General features: G+C 43.2%; 1 protein-coding gene across 3 annotated transcripts in view; it reads right to left on the reverse strand.

Moving 5' to 3' along the window:
• Positions 1-706: 706 nt before the first annotated feature.
• ATP6V1C2 (ATPase H+ transporting V1 subunit C2) overlaps positions 707-20281 on the reverse strand; it is a 28919-nt gene continuing 9344 nt past the window's right edge. The window contains exons 5-13 of one of the 3 annotated variants that reach the window (XM_005293120.4): positions 11156-11250; positions 9880-9971; positions 7365-7463; positions 4665-4733; positions 3277-3369; positions 2687-2780; positions 2246-2343; positions 1652-1781; positions 707-1004 (exon numbers count right to left, since the gene is read on the reverse strand). In XM_005293120.4, the coding sequence (XP_005293177.1) occupies positions 909-1004; positions 1652-1781; positions 2246-2343; positions 2687-2780; positions 3277-3369; positions 4665-4733; positions 7365-7463; positions 9880-9971; positions 11156-11250 (866 nt within the window). In that variant the 3' untranslated portion in view covers positions 707-908. Of the gene's footprint in view, positions 1005-1345; positions 1782-2245; positions 2344-2686; positions 2781-3276; positions 3370-4664; positions 4734-7364; positions 7464-9879; positions 9972-11155; positions 11251-20281 lie in introns of those variants that run through there. The other 2 variants (XM_065587707.1, XM_008179880.4) reach the window with 2 other exon arrangements.

Consider the following 20281-nt stretch of genomic DNA (forward strand, 5'->3'; position numbering starts at 1 on the left):
AATTATTCTACAGCTGGCCCCCTATTGTAACAATGTCTAGCAAAGTTACTGTTCATGGGACTGACCTGTGTGAGATAAGGAGATGGCATAGCTGAAAGCTCCTTTTCACAATAATTTTACAAATCTATCCCAACCCAATATTGTCTTTAAAGAGTCTTTCACACTGACAAGTTGATGGAATGTACCAGCTATGGGTGGTGATTTCACGCTGGCCTTCAATAATTAAATTCTAACTAAAGGATCCGGGATAAAAATCCCAGGGTGGTGGAGCACCTATGCCGACGGGAGACGCTCTCCTGTCAGCAGAGATTGCGTCTCCACTAAGTGCTGCAGCAGCATCGGTATAGCTGTGCTGCTGCTGAAGCATTTTAAGTGTAGACGAACCCTTGGGCTTTAAAATCGTGTTTTCAAAAGTGACTTAGGCACTTGGAGCCTTTGAAAATTTAACCCAATCTGGTTTTAAGGTTAAGAGCAGGATTTCCTGACTTTCTGTTGGATTAGTAACATCTGAAGCTATAGCTGAAAAACCAAAACCTGATTGTACATTGCTAGTTAACCCACTAACCACCAGACTATTTTAACTTTTGATTTTATTTTAAATTCCAGTAAAGATGATGATCCCCTCTTTGTAACTTACAAAATAAATAAATAAAATCCACCTGCTTGTGAAGCATGTTTTCTAACCATACAAAGTGAAGAGACAGTATAAAATAGTAAAACACTTTACTTTCAAAGTGGAGTAGATTGACAATTTTAAATTACTGTGCAAAAGAATTCTTATAAAATTATCCAGCTAAGCAGGTGCCTGCATTTTAATTTGATTCTTAATGGCTGAAGAGCATAACTCTACTGGGACACTGGGGACTTGCACATGAGTAAGTCAAGCTTGATTTTTTTTTTTTTAATTCTTAACTGTAATCAAGAAGACTGAGGTCGATCTTGAAATAGACATAAGGATAGTATTCTTGATTGCTCAGTTGTAAACCAGGAATGTCCATACTCATCTGCAAAAGGAGACAAAGTAACTTAGGTGCTAGAAATAAACTATTCTGAGATATGATCACTTGTGTTTTTACATCCCTGTCAGTAACTAGAACATACTCTTACATCCGCTTTAATCAAAGCGTTCTGTCTGAGAAGTCATGCTCAGTTCTGACTTTGTGGATTCTTTTTGAAGTATTTATACAAAACTAACTTCACCACCTCCACCTTCTAGGGTGGATTCCTATTAGCCACTTGTCTGTAAATTGCTCCCTACCATGGGATTGTGCTCACCTCCATTAGAATAAAGTGAACCTTAAAGTTTTTGTAAATATTACTTAGGAGTAGCCAACATGGATGCTGGGGAGAAACTAGGGGGCTTTTTGTTCACAGGAATTGCCACCCCTGGATCCGAAGCGAGGTCTGTCTAGTCCAGTATCCCCTGATGGTGGCCAGATGCTTCAGAGGGAAGTGTATGAAATGTCCCATTAGGCCTCCCACACTAGTTCTCCTAACCCCTTGAGATAGGCCTAAACCCTGGAGCATGAGGTGCTACATGATCTGGTTCCTGAGCACTGGTTTTAATTAAATTGATACAAAGTCTTGCAAATATATAGTCTTGTTCAGAACTAATGGCCATAGTCTCTCCTGCAGTAGACTGAACACCTACATCCATTATACTTGCTGCTGCTACTTCATCCAGATGTTTGAAGACTGCATTAAGAACATCTCTCAGGCGTTTTACAGACTTCTTGCTGGGCTGCAGCAGCATTGCCTGGAAATTCACGGGTAGGCCGTACCTTTAAATACACAGACATACACTTTGTGCTCTTGGTACAGTGCATTCATTTCAAACCTCTCTGGGAACTCTTCCTCCTATCTCTCCAATCTCATATCAGCCTGTTTTCACCAGCTCACTCCTCTCCACCAGTGCAGAGTGTCTTTCCCTTGTTTTGTCTCATCACCTGATGATATTGCATGGGAGCACCCTTGTGAAGCCTAAAGTGGATTAAACAACGTGTTCTCTCCCCAACGTGTTCTCTCCTCATTTTACTCGTCCCCTGTAAATATACTTGAATAGTTACTTTCCCCCTTTTGCCTCCTTCAAGCTGCAGCGCTGTTCTTCAGTCATCTAAATTTTCCATGTGCTGGTAGGAATTGCTAGAGCTGACTGTAAAGTGGTGAGTCCCACTAAAGTTATGGCTGAACACTGCTATATGAAAATAAACCACTTGTTTTAACTTCTGCATATTGACCGGCTTACCTCAGGACAGATTCAACAAAAACTCTCAGGGCTTTCACGTGAATCCAAGCCACAAATGCTTCACTGAAGTTCACTTTCAGCCAGCGCAGTAGTGGCCCCTATGGCAATAAACAGAATAACATTGCTATTTCTCACCTTGCTTTGGAAGTATTGATCGTGGTACTAATTACAAACCATTCACATTTGTGATTGGGGGCCAGTAGGGAAGGAAAGATGATTTAGTGGATGAGGCACTAGACAGGGTTCCAGGCTCATCCACAAGCGTGAGTGACCTTGGGCAAGTCACTGACTAGCCCGTGCCTCAGTTTCCCCCTGTGTAAAAGGTTTTTCTACCCTATAGGGCTGCTGTGAGCTTAAAAATTCATTTATATGAGCTGCTGAGATACTACAGTGACAAGGGCTGTATCAGTCGCTGGAAGATCAAATCAAAGTGTTACTTACATATTGTTGTTTCTTATCAGAAGCTAATTTCATTATTTCTTCCTTTTCACATTTCAGTTCTTTCTCATCAAAATAAAATTCTCGGACCATGAACCTTAAAACAAATATATTGGCTTGTAATAGCTGCTGCTCATGTAACTTGCCTGGTCATTTGTCATATGCTTCTGGAATAATACACATTTCTAAATTGCCAGCCAATACTGTACAGCATGCTGAATGGTGCTGTTACCCCAGAGCAATGTGGAGTCACTTTAGCATAGCAGGAGTTATTCTCCCAGACACATTGTGCCTTAGGCAAGCAGGTCGGACAGCGCCAGGAGCAGTGGTTGTGGATAGCTCCTGTGCCACTCTTGGAGAATGTACATTCACCCCCATAGAGGACAGACCCTGCTGGGCTTCCCTGCTCTCAATGAATCTAGGGTCAGCAGCAGCACGAGCCATGAGCAGTCTGTACTTAGAGGAGTGTAAAGGCTAGGGTTGTGCTTGGCTCCTGCTTCATGCAGGGCAGGGGCTCCCTGCATCCTCTCCCTACCCTGAACAACCATGTGAGGCTGGCCCACTCTGCAGGACCTGTTCAGTAACTACGGTACCTGTTTTCTCTGGCTTTGGCTTTGAAATCATCCATCACTTTTCTAAACAGTGTCACAGTGAAGAGTCCTCCCTCCGTATCCTCAGCAATCATTCTGCAGGAAGAAATGCACTGCAGTGACCTAGCATGGAGAATTCCCTGAGCTTTGATTACCTGGTTTCTGTTGCAATTCTCTTTTCCATTTACAAAACTGAACAATAGCATGAACTTTTGTAGATCTGCTGCTACTGAAAGCAAGGGCAAAATGTTCATTGATTTCAGCTGGAGCAGGACTGGGCCTTCAATTCTAGGCCCCCTATAATCAAGCTTCTGAACCCTGCCAGCTGGGTGAGTGTCTGTGTCTGCTTGCTTCTTTCCTGTTGTTCCTTCTTTCTGGCTCCTCTTTGCCCCTCTTCTTCCTTTCTGTCCACCTATATTTTTGAGACAGGAAGTAGCAGACAATCCCCCTTCCTGCCCACTCCCTAACTTGCCCTCCTCCACTTCCTCCTGCTCCCATTGGTTCCTTCCCTCCTGATCTTCCATCTCCAAGCCTTGCATCTCTGGACTGGATCTTCTCTCCTGCCACAATTTACACTTTCCTGCTGCTGGCTACCCACTGAAACTTTTACTTCCTGGTAAATCCAATAGGGTAAGAGTTAACTAAGGCCTTGGCTACACTGGCGCTGTACAGCGCTGCAACTTGCTGTGCTCAGGGGTGTGAAAATGCACCTCCCCCACCCCCCGAGTGCAGCGCTGTAAAGCGCCAGTGTAATCAGCGCCTGCAGCGCTGCCCGCTCGCTCGCAGAGCTGCAAGCTATTCCCCTCAGAGAGGTGGAGTACTTGCTGCGGCAGCGCTGTTAATCCCCAAGTGTAGCCAAGGCCTAGGATTTGCTGCTACAAGAGACATCTTGGAAGCTGAATTAACCCATCCCCAATCAGGAAACAGTTAAATGGCAACACTTGTGTAAGTTTCTGTAACTCCACTAGCTTTAATGACATGCCTATTTACATCAGGACAGAACTTGACCCATATTATTGTGACAACATGTTCCTCTATTTTCATAACAATAGCAGGCAAAATAAATGGTTTGTTGAGTAGTCAGGTGTCATGGTAAAAGTGGAGAGACCTGAATCACTGGACATTTCAAAGGAAAAGCAAGGTTATTGTAAAAATAGGTCACTTAAGCATTTTCATTCATCTGCACTTTCCCACAACCAAGCAGCTTCCATTTTAATCAGGGATTGAAGTAGCAACAATGAGATTGAGAGGATAGTGCTGCTCCATACATTCTCATGGAGCTCTATTATTACATGTACTATTCCCTCTGCCAGCCAGGGACTTGATTAAGATGAAAACAGCACAGAGATCTCAGGAGCAAACAGGGGAGTTAGTTCAGGAATTTCACTCACTTTGTGGATCGAGGCACTACCATATCAGAGAGGGATTCATATGTTTTTTGCCATTGTGCGTAGTTCGACCTGTGGGCAACACAAAACAAAGTGAATTAAGTAACTGAAAAGAGCAAGCGTTTCTACTAAGCATATATATGTGTATGTGATAGCCCTATACATGGGGCATATTATAAATTAACTTATCAAATGCCTATTACCACATCACCTGCCTACGAAGCTCTTTCACTGGGATTTATTCTAACATTCCAAACTCTAGAAAAGAAATCAGCCTGCCAGCATATATTTCCTCATTCCCTCACATGTGGAATTCCTCCACCCAGTTATTCTAGCTGGAGGTCCAGCATGACCAAGGTTTCCAGTGATGGCTTTTCTAGATATCAAAATAGCACAACTTTAAAATCTGGCATTGTACACCCTTGAAGGTCTAGAAACAGCAGCTTTATCCCATGGGAGAGGGGAGATTCCCAGCTTCCCAAAGGGACCCAACACTTACTCCTAGCCCACCCTGGAAGGGCCTGAGATAACAGACTCTATACAGTGACATTTTGATGTTTAGACAAGGTATTTTTTAGAACCGTTTTCCATTTGTTAGTCTGATTTTTTTTCTCCCTTTGAGCCTTAGCCAGTTGGCATCATGGTAAAAAGATGCACTTAATGTGCCACTACGAGCACCCTAAAGCCAGAGGACAAAGGGCTCCCAGGTGAAGCACAGAGTCTCAGCTGGCCTGTACACACAGCTCGGTGTACACCCACCCACTGTCATGTTTATTTAAAAAGTGTCTTGCAATACATCACTGGAAAGCTAACTCACTGATCAATTAGTATGCTTGCACGGGGCATGTATGGTTAGTAGGTAAAGAATTATAAACATGAGCTGGAACTATGTTCTTCAACTGCATTTGGCAGGTAGGGCTCAAGGCATCCAGCCCTAGACTGAGGAATGGGTTCCCAGCCTGCTTGAATATATCGCCAGTGTAAATTGAGCAAGGAGAGACCATGGAAATGTATTTACAGCAGAGGTAAACAAAGCCATCAAACTAGCAAGTGGGGGAGATAACCACTTAATTATCATGACAGTGGGAGGAGACTGCAAATATTAACATGGCATCAGCTCCCTGGTGGACATAGCAAGCTGAGCCCCCAGGAGGGCTTCCTGACTGAAAAAAAAAGATAACATTTGAGGATATAAGCAGAGAGAAAAAGCCATTCTGGCATCCTTCTCCTGCTGAGACAAAGGAGCCGAGCGCTCTGAGCTCTGTGTTGGTTCCTGGTTAAGAACTGGCCGGCCATGCTGGAAGAATGACCATGGTGAGAAAATTACTTTGTCTGAGAAAACTAGTTCCTTAAGTTAGGTTTTAGTCTTAGAAGCGTACTTTTACTTTTGTTTGGTTGTAACCATTTCTATCCCAATGCCTTCTACTTGGTATCGCTTAAATGTCTGCTATTTGTTAAAGAGCCAAGGTGGGTGAGGTAATAGTTTTATTGGACCAACTTCTTTTGGTGAGAGACACAAGCTTTCAAGAGCTCTGTGTAAGCTCGAAAGCTTGTCTCTCTCACCACCAGAAGTTGGTCCAAGAAAAGATATTACCTCACCCACCTTGGCTCTCTAATAACCTGGACTCGACACAGCTACAACACTGCTGCATGTGCTTTGTTAATAATCCTGATCTTGTCCATCTCAGTGCATTATTTTCAAATGAGGGGTAAAAGCCTCAGCCGAACTAATAGCTGGTGCAGTGCATTGTCTCTTTAAAGGAACAGCAAACTTGATAAGCTTTGGCAAGTGCTACAGTGAGAGGGGCTGAGCATTGCAAGGGAGGGGGTTTTGAGGAGACTCGGGACTGGAAGGGCTGGTGGTGTCACCCTGCAAGGAGTAATCAGGCTGGTGGAAGCCAGGGTGAGGCCATGGTGCTGTGAGCAGGCTCTGGGATCGGGGCTCTGAGCCAAAGCTGCATAGCACAGACGCACTCAGGTTTACAGGGCAGGTGGTGACACAACCCCTTACTGTCTGGGTAAAACCCCAAAGTGTCACACTTAGCTTTACAGATACAAAGATTTTTTTTAAATAGTCCCAGTAAAAATATTTTAAACTCTCAAAAAGTTTCTTAAAATAACTTTTCTGTACAATGTGTCATTAAAGAAACCATGATGATGGGGGTTGGTATAAAGGGCTCTCAGTTGGCATGACTTGTCATGTGTGCATGAAGATAAAAAAAAACCTGCACGTTTATGTAGTTCCTATATGTATCTTAGACGTGGTCTACACTCAAAAATTAGATTGACCGAGCTTCATGTGAAAAATTTCACATCCTGAACAATGTAGTTACATCGACCTAAGCCCCGGTGTAGATGTGGTTAGGTCGATGGAAGAATTCTTACATTGATCTAGTTACTGCCTCCCAGAGAAACGGATTAACTACATGGATGGGGAAAAAAAAACTTTTCTGTTAATGTAGGAAGTGTCTACACTATGTAGCTACAGTGCAATAACTGCAGCAGCATAGCTGAGCCACTGTAGTGTAGACATACCCTTAGAGATGGGCCCAAACCAAAACTCTATATCCAAACTTTGTGACTTCGGCCCTATCTTTCATAACTACACTCCCTCCCTCTTAAAAGGAAACTACACACACTTGCACTTGCTCTGTGTTTCTCTCTCTCCCCCTCCCCGAAAGGGAAGACATGAGATTATCTTACTTTGGAACTACAACGAGAAGAGTGATGAGATATTCTGAATTCAGCACAAAGTCTTCTTTGTTCACTATATCAGCTAAAGTACGAGTCAACAGATTTCCCCTAAAATAAAACAAATCAGAAAAAAAGAATCATGATTGGAACATATACAGGGGACTACAGCACTTTGGAAATGTCAAGTGCTATACAGCTAACTGCGAATTAGTGTTATATATGGAGGAATGCACATTCCAGATCTGACATATCTAAAGGCCTCACACAAGTTTTGTACTAGTATATCTATTTCGGTAAGGGGGTGAGATTTCTTATATGAGTTATACCAGTACAACCCTTAGTGTGGACTCAGTTATACCAATATAAAGGTGCCTTATATCATTTTAGTTTATTCCGCTTCTCATATGGGAATATTTATTACACTGGTACCACTGTGCACACTAGCAGTGTTGTACCATGTTAACTAAATCTAGTTAAAGCAGTGTAAGTTTTGTGTAGAGAAGCCTTTGTGTAAAGACACCCCCCTGCCCCTGAGTCCATGTGATGGTGAGTAGAACTGAAGCTTTCACCATACCCTTCATTAAGGTTCTTCACATTTTTGCCTCATCTCTTATTACAGCTCAATATATAACTGGAAACAGGACCACCTCAGCCATGTTACTTCTAGCCTTGTCTTTCCCATACTGGGGGTCAGTCCCTCTGAGGAACTGGAGAGGGGACAGCTAATCTGGGAGCACCTGTCCCAGCTCCACTTAGCCACCAATGGGTATCTTCTGTCCCATGCAACAAGTGCTCCTCTGCTGAGTCAGGGCTGGGAGGAAAGAACCAGGGATCACAGCAAAACAAGTGAACAAACATGAATAAAAAACAGAAAGCAAAAGCACAAGGGAAGAGGGGGGTAAAAGGCAAGAAGGGAGTAAAGAATGCAGACCCAAAAGGAGAGACAGAGTAACCCCGCCAGCATATGGCACAAGCAATTAAGTGGGTGTTGGGAGAAGGAAGATGCTAATCACCAGTTTGTTGCAGGGGGTGGGGGGCAGGGGGCTGTGTCCTAAGTAGAGGTAGGCAGGAAACAGTTTTTCTCTTTCTGCAAAAAATTTTGAGATTTTGAAAAATGTTCACATCCTAAATCTGGATAAAGTCAAAAATCTTAAATTTTTGTGAACCGAAGCGCCAAAAGATTTTTGACTGTGTTCTATTTTACTATAATTAGCTTACATTTCAAAACAAAAGGACATTTCAAACTGAAAACCAGAATTTTTCAAAAATGCCAAAATGAAACAGTTCAACAATTTCAAAACTTTTTTTTCAAAAATGTTTTGAGTCAAAAAAAATCATTGAAACAGACCTGTTCCGGCTAAAATTTTGGTTTTGACAGAAAAAAAAAACAAAAAATCCTGCTAAGATGAAAAATGCCTGGCCACTTCTCATCCTAACCACTCTCCAGAGTGCTAAGCTACATTACATGGGTGTGGCACTCTTCTCCGTTCCTGGAGCCCTACTTCCCCTACCACAAGGCATGGGTAACTTCCATTGGTACAGTTCAGCTCCCTGGGAACAGTCCCAGGAATGTGGGGTGGCAGCTGTGACGCTGATACTCACTGTGCTGTTTCTGGCACTTGAGAACCTGCACAGGAAAGGTTAGCTCACATTAGCATTGAGACTTCTATTGGCACTGACAGTGGATTTGCCTGGCACTCTCTAAGATGCTCTAAAAGTTCTGTTTACAGATGTTTTCTTCTCAAATGGGTTGCTTAAAACTCACCTTACCTAGGATTTTCCAACTCCCATAGGAAGTGGGGAGATGATAAAAGCAGACTTGAATTTACAAAGAATGGAGCTTGCCAGCCAAATCTCATTGCTTGTTTAAGGAAAATTACAAAAGTAGTGAATCAAGAGAACTCAACATACCCTATATTTATAATAGTCTCAACATGTTTAAAGAGTGAATTTATTTAACCCAGTGAAGAGAGGAGAGAAAACATTTACTAAGGCAAGAGGCGGTGTAGCTATGAGTAATAGGATGAAATTAAGAAAGGGAAGGCTGATCAGTGAGATGCAGACAGCTGTGTAATGGTCTCCCAGGGGAAATAATGAAAGCACGATTGAGTGTGACTTCTATAACCAAATATAGGATACAATCTGCATTGCATGGGATTGCACTGGTTGAGTTAGTAGAACTTCCCCATCTCTTATTTCTGATACTATGCAATATGCTCAGAACAAATGCAATGATATTAAGTTTTGACGCAAGTCAGTCACATTGCCTCTATAGTTAACTGTTATGAACTTTAGCTTAAGCAAAGAGAAGGAATCTATTGGTCTGATTTTAAGAGGTACAGGACACCCCCATTTTCAATTAACTTCTGCTAGATCTGTGGATGCTCACCACTTCTGACAATTACTCCTGATACTCATTCCTGTCAGAACACGTACACTTTTATAAAGTAGGCAGGAAAGTACATACATACAAACAACACACCAGTACAAACACTCAACATACACAGGCACACACTGTACATACACAGTTTTTCTTTCCAGGCTTTGCAAATTTCCTTTGATGTTGTTGTATGCTGCTGTTCGGGACTTCAGGTCTGTTTCTATTTGTGTGATTTGCTAAATACAAAAGCAAAAATGCAACTGATGTAAACTGATTGCATTTATGTTTACAAAGTCAACAGTGCTGTAAAATAAGTAGCACAATGCAAGGAGCTGGACCAAATGATAATTTCATTACATGTAAATTTTCATTACATTTTCAGTGCATCCCCAACATAAGTAAGACAGTATCAGATGGCATGTTTGTTAATGAAGGATGTTATACTTGCAAAGAGTAGCTTCACCTGGATTTAAGAAAATAACTATAGAAAAGGTGGTTGTAAACAGAATTCATTGTTTCCATGCTCTCTCCATTTCACCTCCCCTCCCATTATATCCAATGCATTAGGCCTTAACCAGGATCAGGGCCCTATTGTACTAGGCAGTTTAGTGATATAAAATAGCCGATGGCTCCTTCCCCAAGAAGCTTACAGTATAAATAATTCATCCATCTTGTGATGTGTTTTTATTTAATGTAAAGCCATGATACTGTAGAAAAAAATACAATATTTTCCATATGGAGAACAACATTGCAATATATAATAATAACAAAAGTATTATAATAAAGGAGATTAAAGCCGTGGGAAGCCTATATAAAAATATTCTAGGAAGATGGGGTTGGCAGGCATCTGTTTTTTTGAATGGAACGCCCAGTCAAAAAGGGACCCCCAACGGCTGCTTCCTCGGAGCTGCGGTAGGACCCTGGCCCCACCCCAGAGCCTACATCCCAGCCCAGAGCTCATACCCTCTCCCACACCCCAACCCCCTGCCCCAGCCTGGTGAAAGTGAGTGAGGGTGGGGATGAGTTGGGGGGGAATGGAGCGAGTGGGGGCAGGACCTCAGAGAAGTGGCAGGGCATGGGCGGGGCCTCAGAGAAGGGGCAGGGCAGGGGTGTTTGGTTTTGTGTGATTAGAAAGTTGGCAACTCTACAGGAATAACTGTTAAGGCACATTGTCATCCTCCTGTGACATGAGTAGGTTTCATCATATATTATTCTGAGTGGGTTTCACCAGCATTATTTCATAATGAAAAAATCACACTGACTATTTCAGTACACAGGGTCTGCTTATGCTCCTACTCAAATCAATGGCAAAATGCCATTGACTCTGATAAGGGAAGGATCAGACACTGATACTAGCCCTGAGAACTGCAACAGCATGATACTCCCATTTGGATGCCTTTTTAGAAGTCGTATGATTTACCTTTGCTAATGCTTCTGAGATATTCTTCAGTGGCTGCTTTATGGGATATTTGGCCATGTCCCACTCAAACCGGGTCAGGTAACTAATTAGGTCAACTGAAAAGATACAAATAAACGTATGAAACAAGCAAGTTGAGAAATCCACTACACTATGTTGTAAAACTGAAAGTAAAATACAACGTTGGCAGCTATTCTCCACTTGCTCCACTATCCATACCTTTCGTTAACATTAGAGATGGGCTCAACCCAGAATCCCAGTTCTGAATGGCTCCAGAGTTCCGCACCAGATCTGAACTTCACAAAACAGAACCACAACTCTAAACACCCCTCAAGACCCTCCCCCCACACACCCCCTTTTTCCACAAACTTGGAAAAAGTTCAGATCCAGAATTTAACTTTGTAGCACAGGTCCAACTGTCATTAATAATCAAGTCACACATCCTCACTGAGGCAAATTGTTCCTAATCAATCCAGATTCTCAACAATATTCAAGCTCCTAACTTCCAGTGGAAAATATTTTTGAGGATCGGGGCATTAGTATCTACCACCAAACTAGAGTCACTATAAAATTAGCTGTGACTGTTCTGAACAAAAAGATATTCAACAGTATCAGATTTTGCAGTCATTCTCATTTAGGCAAATATGCTCATGAAACACACCTCAGTTTTGATTATTAAAGTGTGGCTGAAGTTTATAATCATATCAGTAGGAGCTATCATTGGGGCAAACACTGGAGTTAATGGAATTGCACTGAGAGAAGTATTTGATCCACTTTGCTACCAGTACAGCTGATACTGTTACTCAGTTTTGACTCTGTCAGATTCCTCCTGAAGTCAAACCTGAATAAGGAGTGAGTCAAAACTGAGCAAGAAACTCCTGATTTGGCTTTGACAGTGTACCAGGAAAAGCATAAACTCAGAATTCCCAAGCGAATGGAAGCAAAACTGTGCAACAGTGTTTCTACAAAAGAATAAATCAATCACAGCACCCAAAGTCAGAAATTCACAGCAAGTTCTATTACGCATTCAGCCCCCATGAATGAGTCACTCTGAAACTGAGTAATGGGAGCCTCTACTCCTTCCTGTGATGTGGCAGAAATTTACCAGTGACTCCCAGCTAGCAAAAAGGATTCTTGCAATGATGCACCACTTGCAAAACAGGGATCTTTAGTGTCTGGTACCGTCAAAGGTTGAGTAGACATTACAAAACCAAATGAATGTTTTCTCTCAGCAATATGTCAAATGCTGTTATGAAACAGGCAATTTTTTGCATAAGTCAACCCAGAAAAGTTGTACACTGGTGTTACCTCAGTGTAGTGTTGTCTTTATGCAAGTTTGTCTGATGGGATAAGCTCATATGTCCTCATGTTGTGTCATGATGTGACAAGACCATGATGTTACATTAAAATTCTATCATGTCCCATCAAAAGTTCAGGCAACCCCTGGAAATTATTGTGGGACTGTCACGGGGTAAGCTGGGGCTTGGCTGCACCCTGTGCCAGGCTCAAGCTGTCTTCCCAACAGAAGAGAATAAATTCTGCGATCACATGGTAGAAGATTAGGCCTTAGAGTTGGGCCTGCTGGAATATAATGGGCAGCCTGAGTTGAGGGAGGAGGCTGGAGACAAGAAGGAAGAGAAAGGCTCTCTTCCGTATCCAGGCAGCAGATCTGGGACTGTAACCCTGGAGGCTAGGAAGCTCAAAGCCCGTATATTGGAGAAAGGCCCCAGCAGGCCAGCAGAGGACCTGGGGAGTGAGACCTACAGGGAGCAGACAGACTCTTGCAGGATTCTGTGAGCCAGGGGAAAGGACCTGGAGCACATGTGGAACTTACATTCATCTAATTTATTTGGGAGAAATAAAGCTCAAGCCCTTAAAAAAAGGGAATGAAATCCTGTGGCTGCTGAGTTCTTTGATGGGTTGGCTCACTGGATTACATGGATCCATTAACATCCTACAAACTGGGCTTCTAAGACATGGCATCATCCTGTCAATACCGAGATCCTCCTGGCAACCCTCCATGATGCTCTGTGAAATGCATTTAATGCACTATGTTCTCTCAGATCTGTAGCAAAAAAACGTTCTAACTACTGTACTAACAAGTTGCAGTTACTGCAGCCTCTTCTTGTGACAAAACATAGTCACTCTTCCACACACTGTTATCCTTTCCCTGGACTTCTCTCAGCCCAGGAGTCAGTTTACCCTATTAGATTTCCTAAGTGTGAAAAGTCAGGTATTTTACTTATCAACCGAAGCTGCAGCACAAGAGGCAGATAGCATTGGAGTGACTATGCTCCTACCACTTCTACACAAAACGCTCTTAGGACAGGCCACATAAGACTACAAAAAAAGCCAGCACAGTGGAGCTTTAGGACAAAATCCTGCACCTCCTCTATGAATATGAAGTGGGATCAGCACAATTCTGCCGCATTCTGTGTGATGGGGAGAGATTGCAGCAGCCACAGAGAGGACTCCAGCCCCTGGCACGCATGGAGTTGTGCTCTGAGGTGGCCTTTGCTCCAGCGACATGGGCTTGGGAGTGGGCCAGGGGAGTAGATCTACCAAAGTGGAGAACTATGCACACAGAGGCTCTGACAGCATTAAGAACATAAGAACGGCCATAGTAGGTCAAACCAAAGGTCCATCTAGCCCAGTATCCTGTCTTCCAACAGTGGCCAATGCCAGGTGCCCCAGAGGGATGAACAGAACAGGTAATCATCAAGTGATCCATCCCATCGCCCATTCCCAGCTTCTGGCAAACAGAGGCTAGGGACACCATCCCTGGCCATCCTGGCTAATAGCCATTGATAGATCCATCTTCCATGAATGTATCTAGTTTGTTTTTTAAACACTGTTATAGTCTTGGCCTTCACAACATCCTTTGGCAAGGAGTTCCATAGGTCGACTGTGCATTGTGTGAAAAAATACTTCCTTTTGTTTGTTTTAAACCTGCTGCCTATTCATTTCATTTGGCACCCCGTAGTTCTTGTGTTATAAGGCTGCAGTAGCATCCATGGAGCAGTTCCGCAGGTATTCCCTGATCCAGGGGAAGAGGCCTAGGATTTCATCCCTCAGACCCTTGCACAAAGCCTTTTTACTTAGGCTTTGCAGGCAGGGCTGGATTAACCATTAGGCTAATAAGGCTATAGCCTTAGGTCTTCCTATTTTTAGGCACTCTGGTCAGGCAGGGGGCATGGCCGGGACTGGGTGAGGGGGAGCAAGCTTACTCACGCAGCCCTTCTGGAGCGCTCCTGCCAGCAGGAAAGGCAAAGCAGCCCCCTGTGCTTGGAAGGAGCTCAGCCGGCAGCGTCTCCCCCACACTGCAGAAACACACTGCCAGGTATCCGGTTAAAAACTGGTGACCGGACACTAAAAATCCAGTTACCAGGGGAAGCCATGCCAGCTGTGGGTGTAGTCTGAGCAGGCATTGTGCCTCCCCGGCTCCCCTCACCCCTGATTTTTCCTGAGCTCTGCTTAGCTGTCAGGGAGGAAGATGCTCCCTCTGTCCCTCTCCTCAGCCAAGGCTGGCAGGCAACTCCAGTACGCTGCCTCCTGGGTCCTAGTTCCTGTCACGGTCATCTTCTATGTGTGCTGGGTCCCCTTTTTGGACAACTGGTGAGTGCCTGTGTGGGGGAGGGCAGGGCCAGGGGATAGTGGGGGGAAGAGGCAGTACCAGAGCGGTAGGGTGGGAAGTTTGCACAAAATCTGCACACATGCTATCCAGCTCCAGCCAGAACTATTGCCCCTCCCATGTATAAGGAACGAATTCCCACACATCTGTAGGAAAAACAAAACAATGCAATGGCAACCAAGTTCTTTCCTTATGCTCAGCCTTGTTCCACAGGCCAATGCATCTTTGTGCTTTTAAGGGGTTGCAAAAGCACTGGAGGAAGCTCAACACACAACGTTGTAGGTTTCTCCCTCAAGGATTTTAAATCCTCTTCTTAGCAGGCTATGACAGAAAGACTGGCTAAATAAGCTAAAGGCAGGTTCTGTCCATTTGCTGGTTCTCTAGCAGTTCAATCCATCATAAAAGTACCTCACATTTGATTTCTTTTGAGTTTCATTCCAAAAGCTTAAAGCTAAATAAACCTGAAGTTAGTCCTCATTTTTCTGCCCCAACTCAAACTAACTTCTTTCCCAACTGGAAAATGTTGGGTAAGCCTGGAATGAGTGTGATTTGAGAAGCGAATGAGAACACAGGCCAATTTCTGCTGACAGTTACACCTGTGTGGCCTTACTGACTTCAGGGAGAACAGATTTTGCACAAGAATAGAATTTGGTCCCTTCTGGTTTTTCACAACTGGTATAAGCAGAATCTCATTCACTTTCCTTCCCTAAACTCTGAGCACTTTAAGGGAAAAAATAGCAAGGTCTGCTTGATTTATACATGCAAATGAAACAGGATTCCTTTCATTCTACATCAGCCTTAAACAAACTGTTGTAACAAACAACAGACCTGATGTAACAAGGGTGTCACTACAGCAGCCTTGGTTGGACTGTTCTTTTGAAAGGTCTGTAATGGTTCTTTTAAGATGCTGATTTTCAATTAAGTCTTTTTGTTCAGGGGGGCAGAGAACACAACAGGGAATAGCTCTGTTTTGTCAAATGCTAGTCATTCAAAAGCTGAAAGGCTTGAGATTAAGTTTGTTTTATGTTTGTACAGTGATTTTGAAGAGCTAACATAGTACAAAAGTGCTAAATATTATGACTAGGCAGCCATCTAAAAATCTGTGTCACTTCTAGCTGTTACCGTTTTCTTACAGAAAGCTTAAAACAAACAAATGCAAACCGTAGGGGGCTGGTACACACAGAAAAACTTCATGTCAGGGCTGCTGATCACACATTCTAGAATAGATAATACTTAGTGCCAGGGCCGGCTCTACTGTTTTTGCCGCCCCAAGCAGCGCGCCGAATTGCCGCCGCAGCGCCGAATTGCAGGGGTAGTCCATGTGCTGTTAGGGCGGCATGCGCGTTTCCTCGGCAGCGGCAATTCGGCAGCAGCTTCTGTCTTCAGCCGGAAGACAGAAGCCGTCAAATTGCCTCCACGGGCAGCTGAACATAGAAGCTGCTGCCGAATTGCCGCCGCCGCGGAAACGTGCGTGCAGCCCTAATGGCACACGGACCACGTCCGCCGTCCGCGGCAGCAATTCAGCGCGCTGCTTGGGGCAGCAAAAACACATGGACTGCCGCCCCTTGCAGATTGCCGCCCCAAGCACCTGCTTGGAATGCTGGTGCCTGGAGCCGGCCCTGCTTAGTCCTGCCATGAGTGCAGGGGACCGGACTAGATGACCTTTCAAGGTCCCTTCCAATCCTATGATTCTATTCAATTATTCTAATTGTGGAAGAGCTTGGTGACAGAATGGTTTAACTACACAAACTGGGTATCATCCCACAAATCAGTAATTCATTGTCCTCAGCCAGTGCAACATTGGGAGGCAGCTTTCAGAACAAGACAGCCTAAACTACAATGCCACCCAATGTAATTTTCCTACTACTGCAGGGGTAGGCAACCTATGGCATGCGTGCCAAAGGCAGCACGCGAGCTGATTTTCAGTGGCACTCACTCTGCCCTGGTCCTGGCCACTGGTCCGGGGGGCTCTGCATTTTAATTTAATTTTAAATGAAGCTTCTTAAACATTTTAAAAACCTTATTTACTTTACATACAACAATAGTTTAGTTATATATTATAGAGTTATAGAAAGAGACCTTCTAAAAACATTAAAATGTATTACTGGCACACGAAACATTAAATTAGAGTGAATAAATGAAGACTTGGCACACCACTTTTGAAAGTTGCCGACCCCTGTACTACTACTTCCTCTACTTCCGTGGATTTTACACCTGAGTGGTTTTCTTTTACATAATAAAAGCTGGCTGCCTCCCAGACTGCAGTCAGAGTGAGATAGGGTATATGGTGTAGATTCCATAGCTTGGGGGAAACACCTCCAGAGCTTGGCTTTGCACTGTGCCATGTGGAGAGCTGAGGGTAGAAGCACAATGTTGAAAGAGGTGATCAGGATGGGGAATGTTGCCCTGTTCATCCTCATACAGATGAGCACTCCACTACCTAGGAGGAGGGAGGCCTAAGAGAAGGACAGCGTAGCATCGCCCGTGCTACCTCTTACTCAGAAGTATCTGTTCGAAGAAATGAGTGTAGTGAGAGTAAAATAAACTTGTTAATTTTACATAAGTAAATAATATATAAATAGGTATGTAGATAAATGTTTGGTGACTTCATAATTTTTTTGGCAATATGTAATTCATACTTAGGCCCATCCCTCCCATTAGCCTTAGGCCCCTCATAATCTTAACCTGGTCCCTGACCTTAAAAACAACCCCCTACTCAAAATAGGTCAGCATTTGGAGGAAAGTTGGCATTTGAGCAGCAGGAGAGAAAATCTGGAGTACTAAATTCATACATATCCAGCTTGATACTACTTGTCAGAAGAAAGAGATGAGCACTGGTAGTCACCCACGTAGTCTGTGAATGATCTGACAGTGTCAATCAGCGTAGTGTGGACAGTAAATAGATGTAGCAAATTCTACACAAGCTTCCACAAGCATTTGTTCAAACTTCACAGTCACTCTGATCCTGTTTATGCCCTCTTTGTGTCTCCATTTCACTCAAACTAGTACTTCCAAAGTGACCTTTAAGTTGTTGTGCAATAGTATTTGGAACTAGGATAATTTGAGATGGGACACTGCTTGACACAGCAGAGAGACGGTATTCCCTAAACCCCTCACCAGAGCCCTAGCACTGGGGCAACTAAATGAGCTACACAATCTACCACACCTTTCAGCTGGAATGCACACACAGATTTTGTGTGTCCCAGGCAATCAATGCTCTGTCCCTTAGTGTCCTAATTGTAGTAGGACTGGCACTCCAGACAAGCCTTTGTTTCCTCTTATAGGTCGCACATTACCCCTTCTAAAAACTGATTAAACTGCTATTCATCCCTGAGATTCAAAGCCCCAGAGCTTCAGCAAGCCCCTCCTCCTGATCACGAATTACATTTATCCACCTAGGAAGTAAACAGAATACCAATACCTTCACAAACTTTCAATATTGAATACCAAATATTTGCAGAAAACTGTAAAGAATCAATCCAAAGGTGAGAGAAAGATCCTCAAAAAATTGTATTAATTCAAATACTGAATACCCTTGAGAAAAATCACTGCTAGTAGTAGTAAATATTTATATTATGATAGCACCTGAGGTCTGACCTAGGATTAGAGGCTCCATTGTGCTGGGTGTTGTATAAACAAAGAAAAGAGACATTTCCTACCCTGAAGTGTTTAAAGTCCAGCTGCCAAAAGACAGGCTATCGGCTAAATCCTTCAAGGAAATTATTGGCTGTGAATTAGTCACTCAGCTGTAATAATTTTATTCCACACTGTTTAATTCTTCAAAATGTACATGTATTTCCACCCCTGTTTTATCCCATCTTGCTGTTCCTATGAGTTTTGAGCTCCTTCTACTATAGAACATAATTTGTAAAGCTGGCGTAATGCCACTGAATTTCGAGTCACCTCGAATCAACGCTTCTATAAATGACAGCAGATTTTGGCCTATCGCCTTTGGAAAAGCTTTATTTTCACTCTCTGGTTTTTGAAGTTTGTATAATTATGCCGCAAGAAGGCATTTCCTGCTGTTGTGATGGGCTAGTGTTCCTGGTAGCATATTTGTTTTGCTTTTTATAAAAGATGTACCCCACCTGCCCAACACTAACTGGCTCCTGCCCCAATCAACTCTGTTGGCTAAACTAAAAAGGTGATGTGTTGTGCTGTTCCCAACACTCCCTGCATGAATGTAGACAAGCCACTGTCATGTAGGCACACATGCCATTTTGATAGTTTAGTCTCCTGAGGGCTGAAATACTTTGGTTTAATTCTGGCTGTTGATCGATTTGGGGGTGGCTGGATGGTATTTTCTCGCCTGTGGTTTACAGGAAATCAGACTAGATGATCTGGTGACCCCTTCTGGCCTTAAACTCTATGAATTCAGAAAGTCTGGGCCATATTTTCATCAATCACACACACAATCCAGCTGAAATCAATGGGATTGCATGGGTGTAACTGAAGGGAGAATTTGACCCAGTATGATTGAGTGGGCTGAAAATGGGAGTAGGACGCAGGAGCTCAAGTGTTATAGTATTGATGCTGACTTGCTCTGTGGCCTTGGGCAAGTCCTTAATTTTGGGGTGTCCCTTTCTCCCACTGTGAAGTGGGGATAATATTTATCTCAGACGGTGTCAGAAGGATTAGTTAGCTTGTGGCTATACATGACATCCTAATGTATAAGGAGAACTCTTTAGTGTATAAAAATATGACTCCATTTTGCAAGATGCAATAGTCTTTGAAAGGCTGAAGTACTCCTAGCCTGAGTTTAAGAAAGAAATGCATTATCTTGATCATCAGAACATAAATGTTTGTAACAAATATTGCACAGCCAACTCATTCTCACATCTGTGTGTTGTGCATGCAGAGCTGTTAGAAGAGGAGAGGAAAAGGGAAAAATGAGGAAATAAAAGAAGAAAATGGGTTAAACCTGTTGTTATCTAAGTCATAGGGATATCGTGACCGAGCTACGAGGTTGTTACTTGAGAAATCCCTCGTAACCTGATCACTGTATCCCTACAACCAGACTGAGAGACCCATCATTAGCATTAACACACTCAAGTGCATGCTTGTAAAAACACAGCAACAATCAATACTCAACATACTCTTTAGACACTTCATTTTATTCTTCAGTCCTGTAACATAATAAGTGGGATTATTAAACTTTCAGAGTTCGACTCATCAGATGCAGATCTTATTATATGCAAGAGGAGCTTTTTTAAAAGAGAAACCCCTACACTATTCCTACAGGGTTTGGAAAGAAAATAGTGCAAACAGTCAAAAGCTAAACTACTTGTTTAAAATTGGAACACACAGAGTATGACTGCCAATGTATTCCTCTGGTATCTAAGGATTTCTCGCTACAGGTCTGTAGTAGCACTCCGAACCCTAAGAAAACACGAGGAGAACAGACATTTCTAAACAGCTGAGACACTCATAGGCTAATGGTATGAGCACAAGACTGGGAGCTAGAAGCTCTTAAATATTAATTCCAGTTTTGGCATAGA

Source organism: Chrysemys picta, chromosome 3 (genome assembly GCF_011386835.1).
Source record: "Chrysemys picta bellii isolate R12L10 chromosome 3, ASM1138683v2, whole genome shotgun sequence".
Taxonomy (NCBI): domain Eukaryota; kingdom Metazoa; phylum Chordata; order Testudines; family Emydidae; genus Chrysemys; species Chrysemys picta.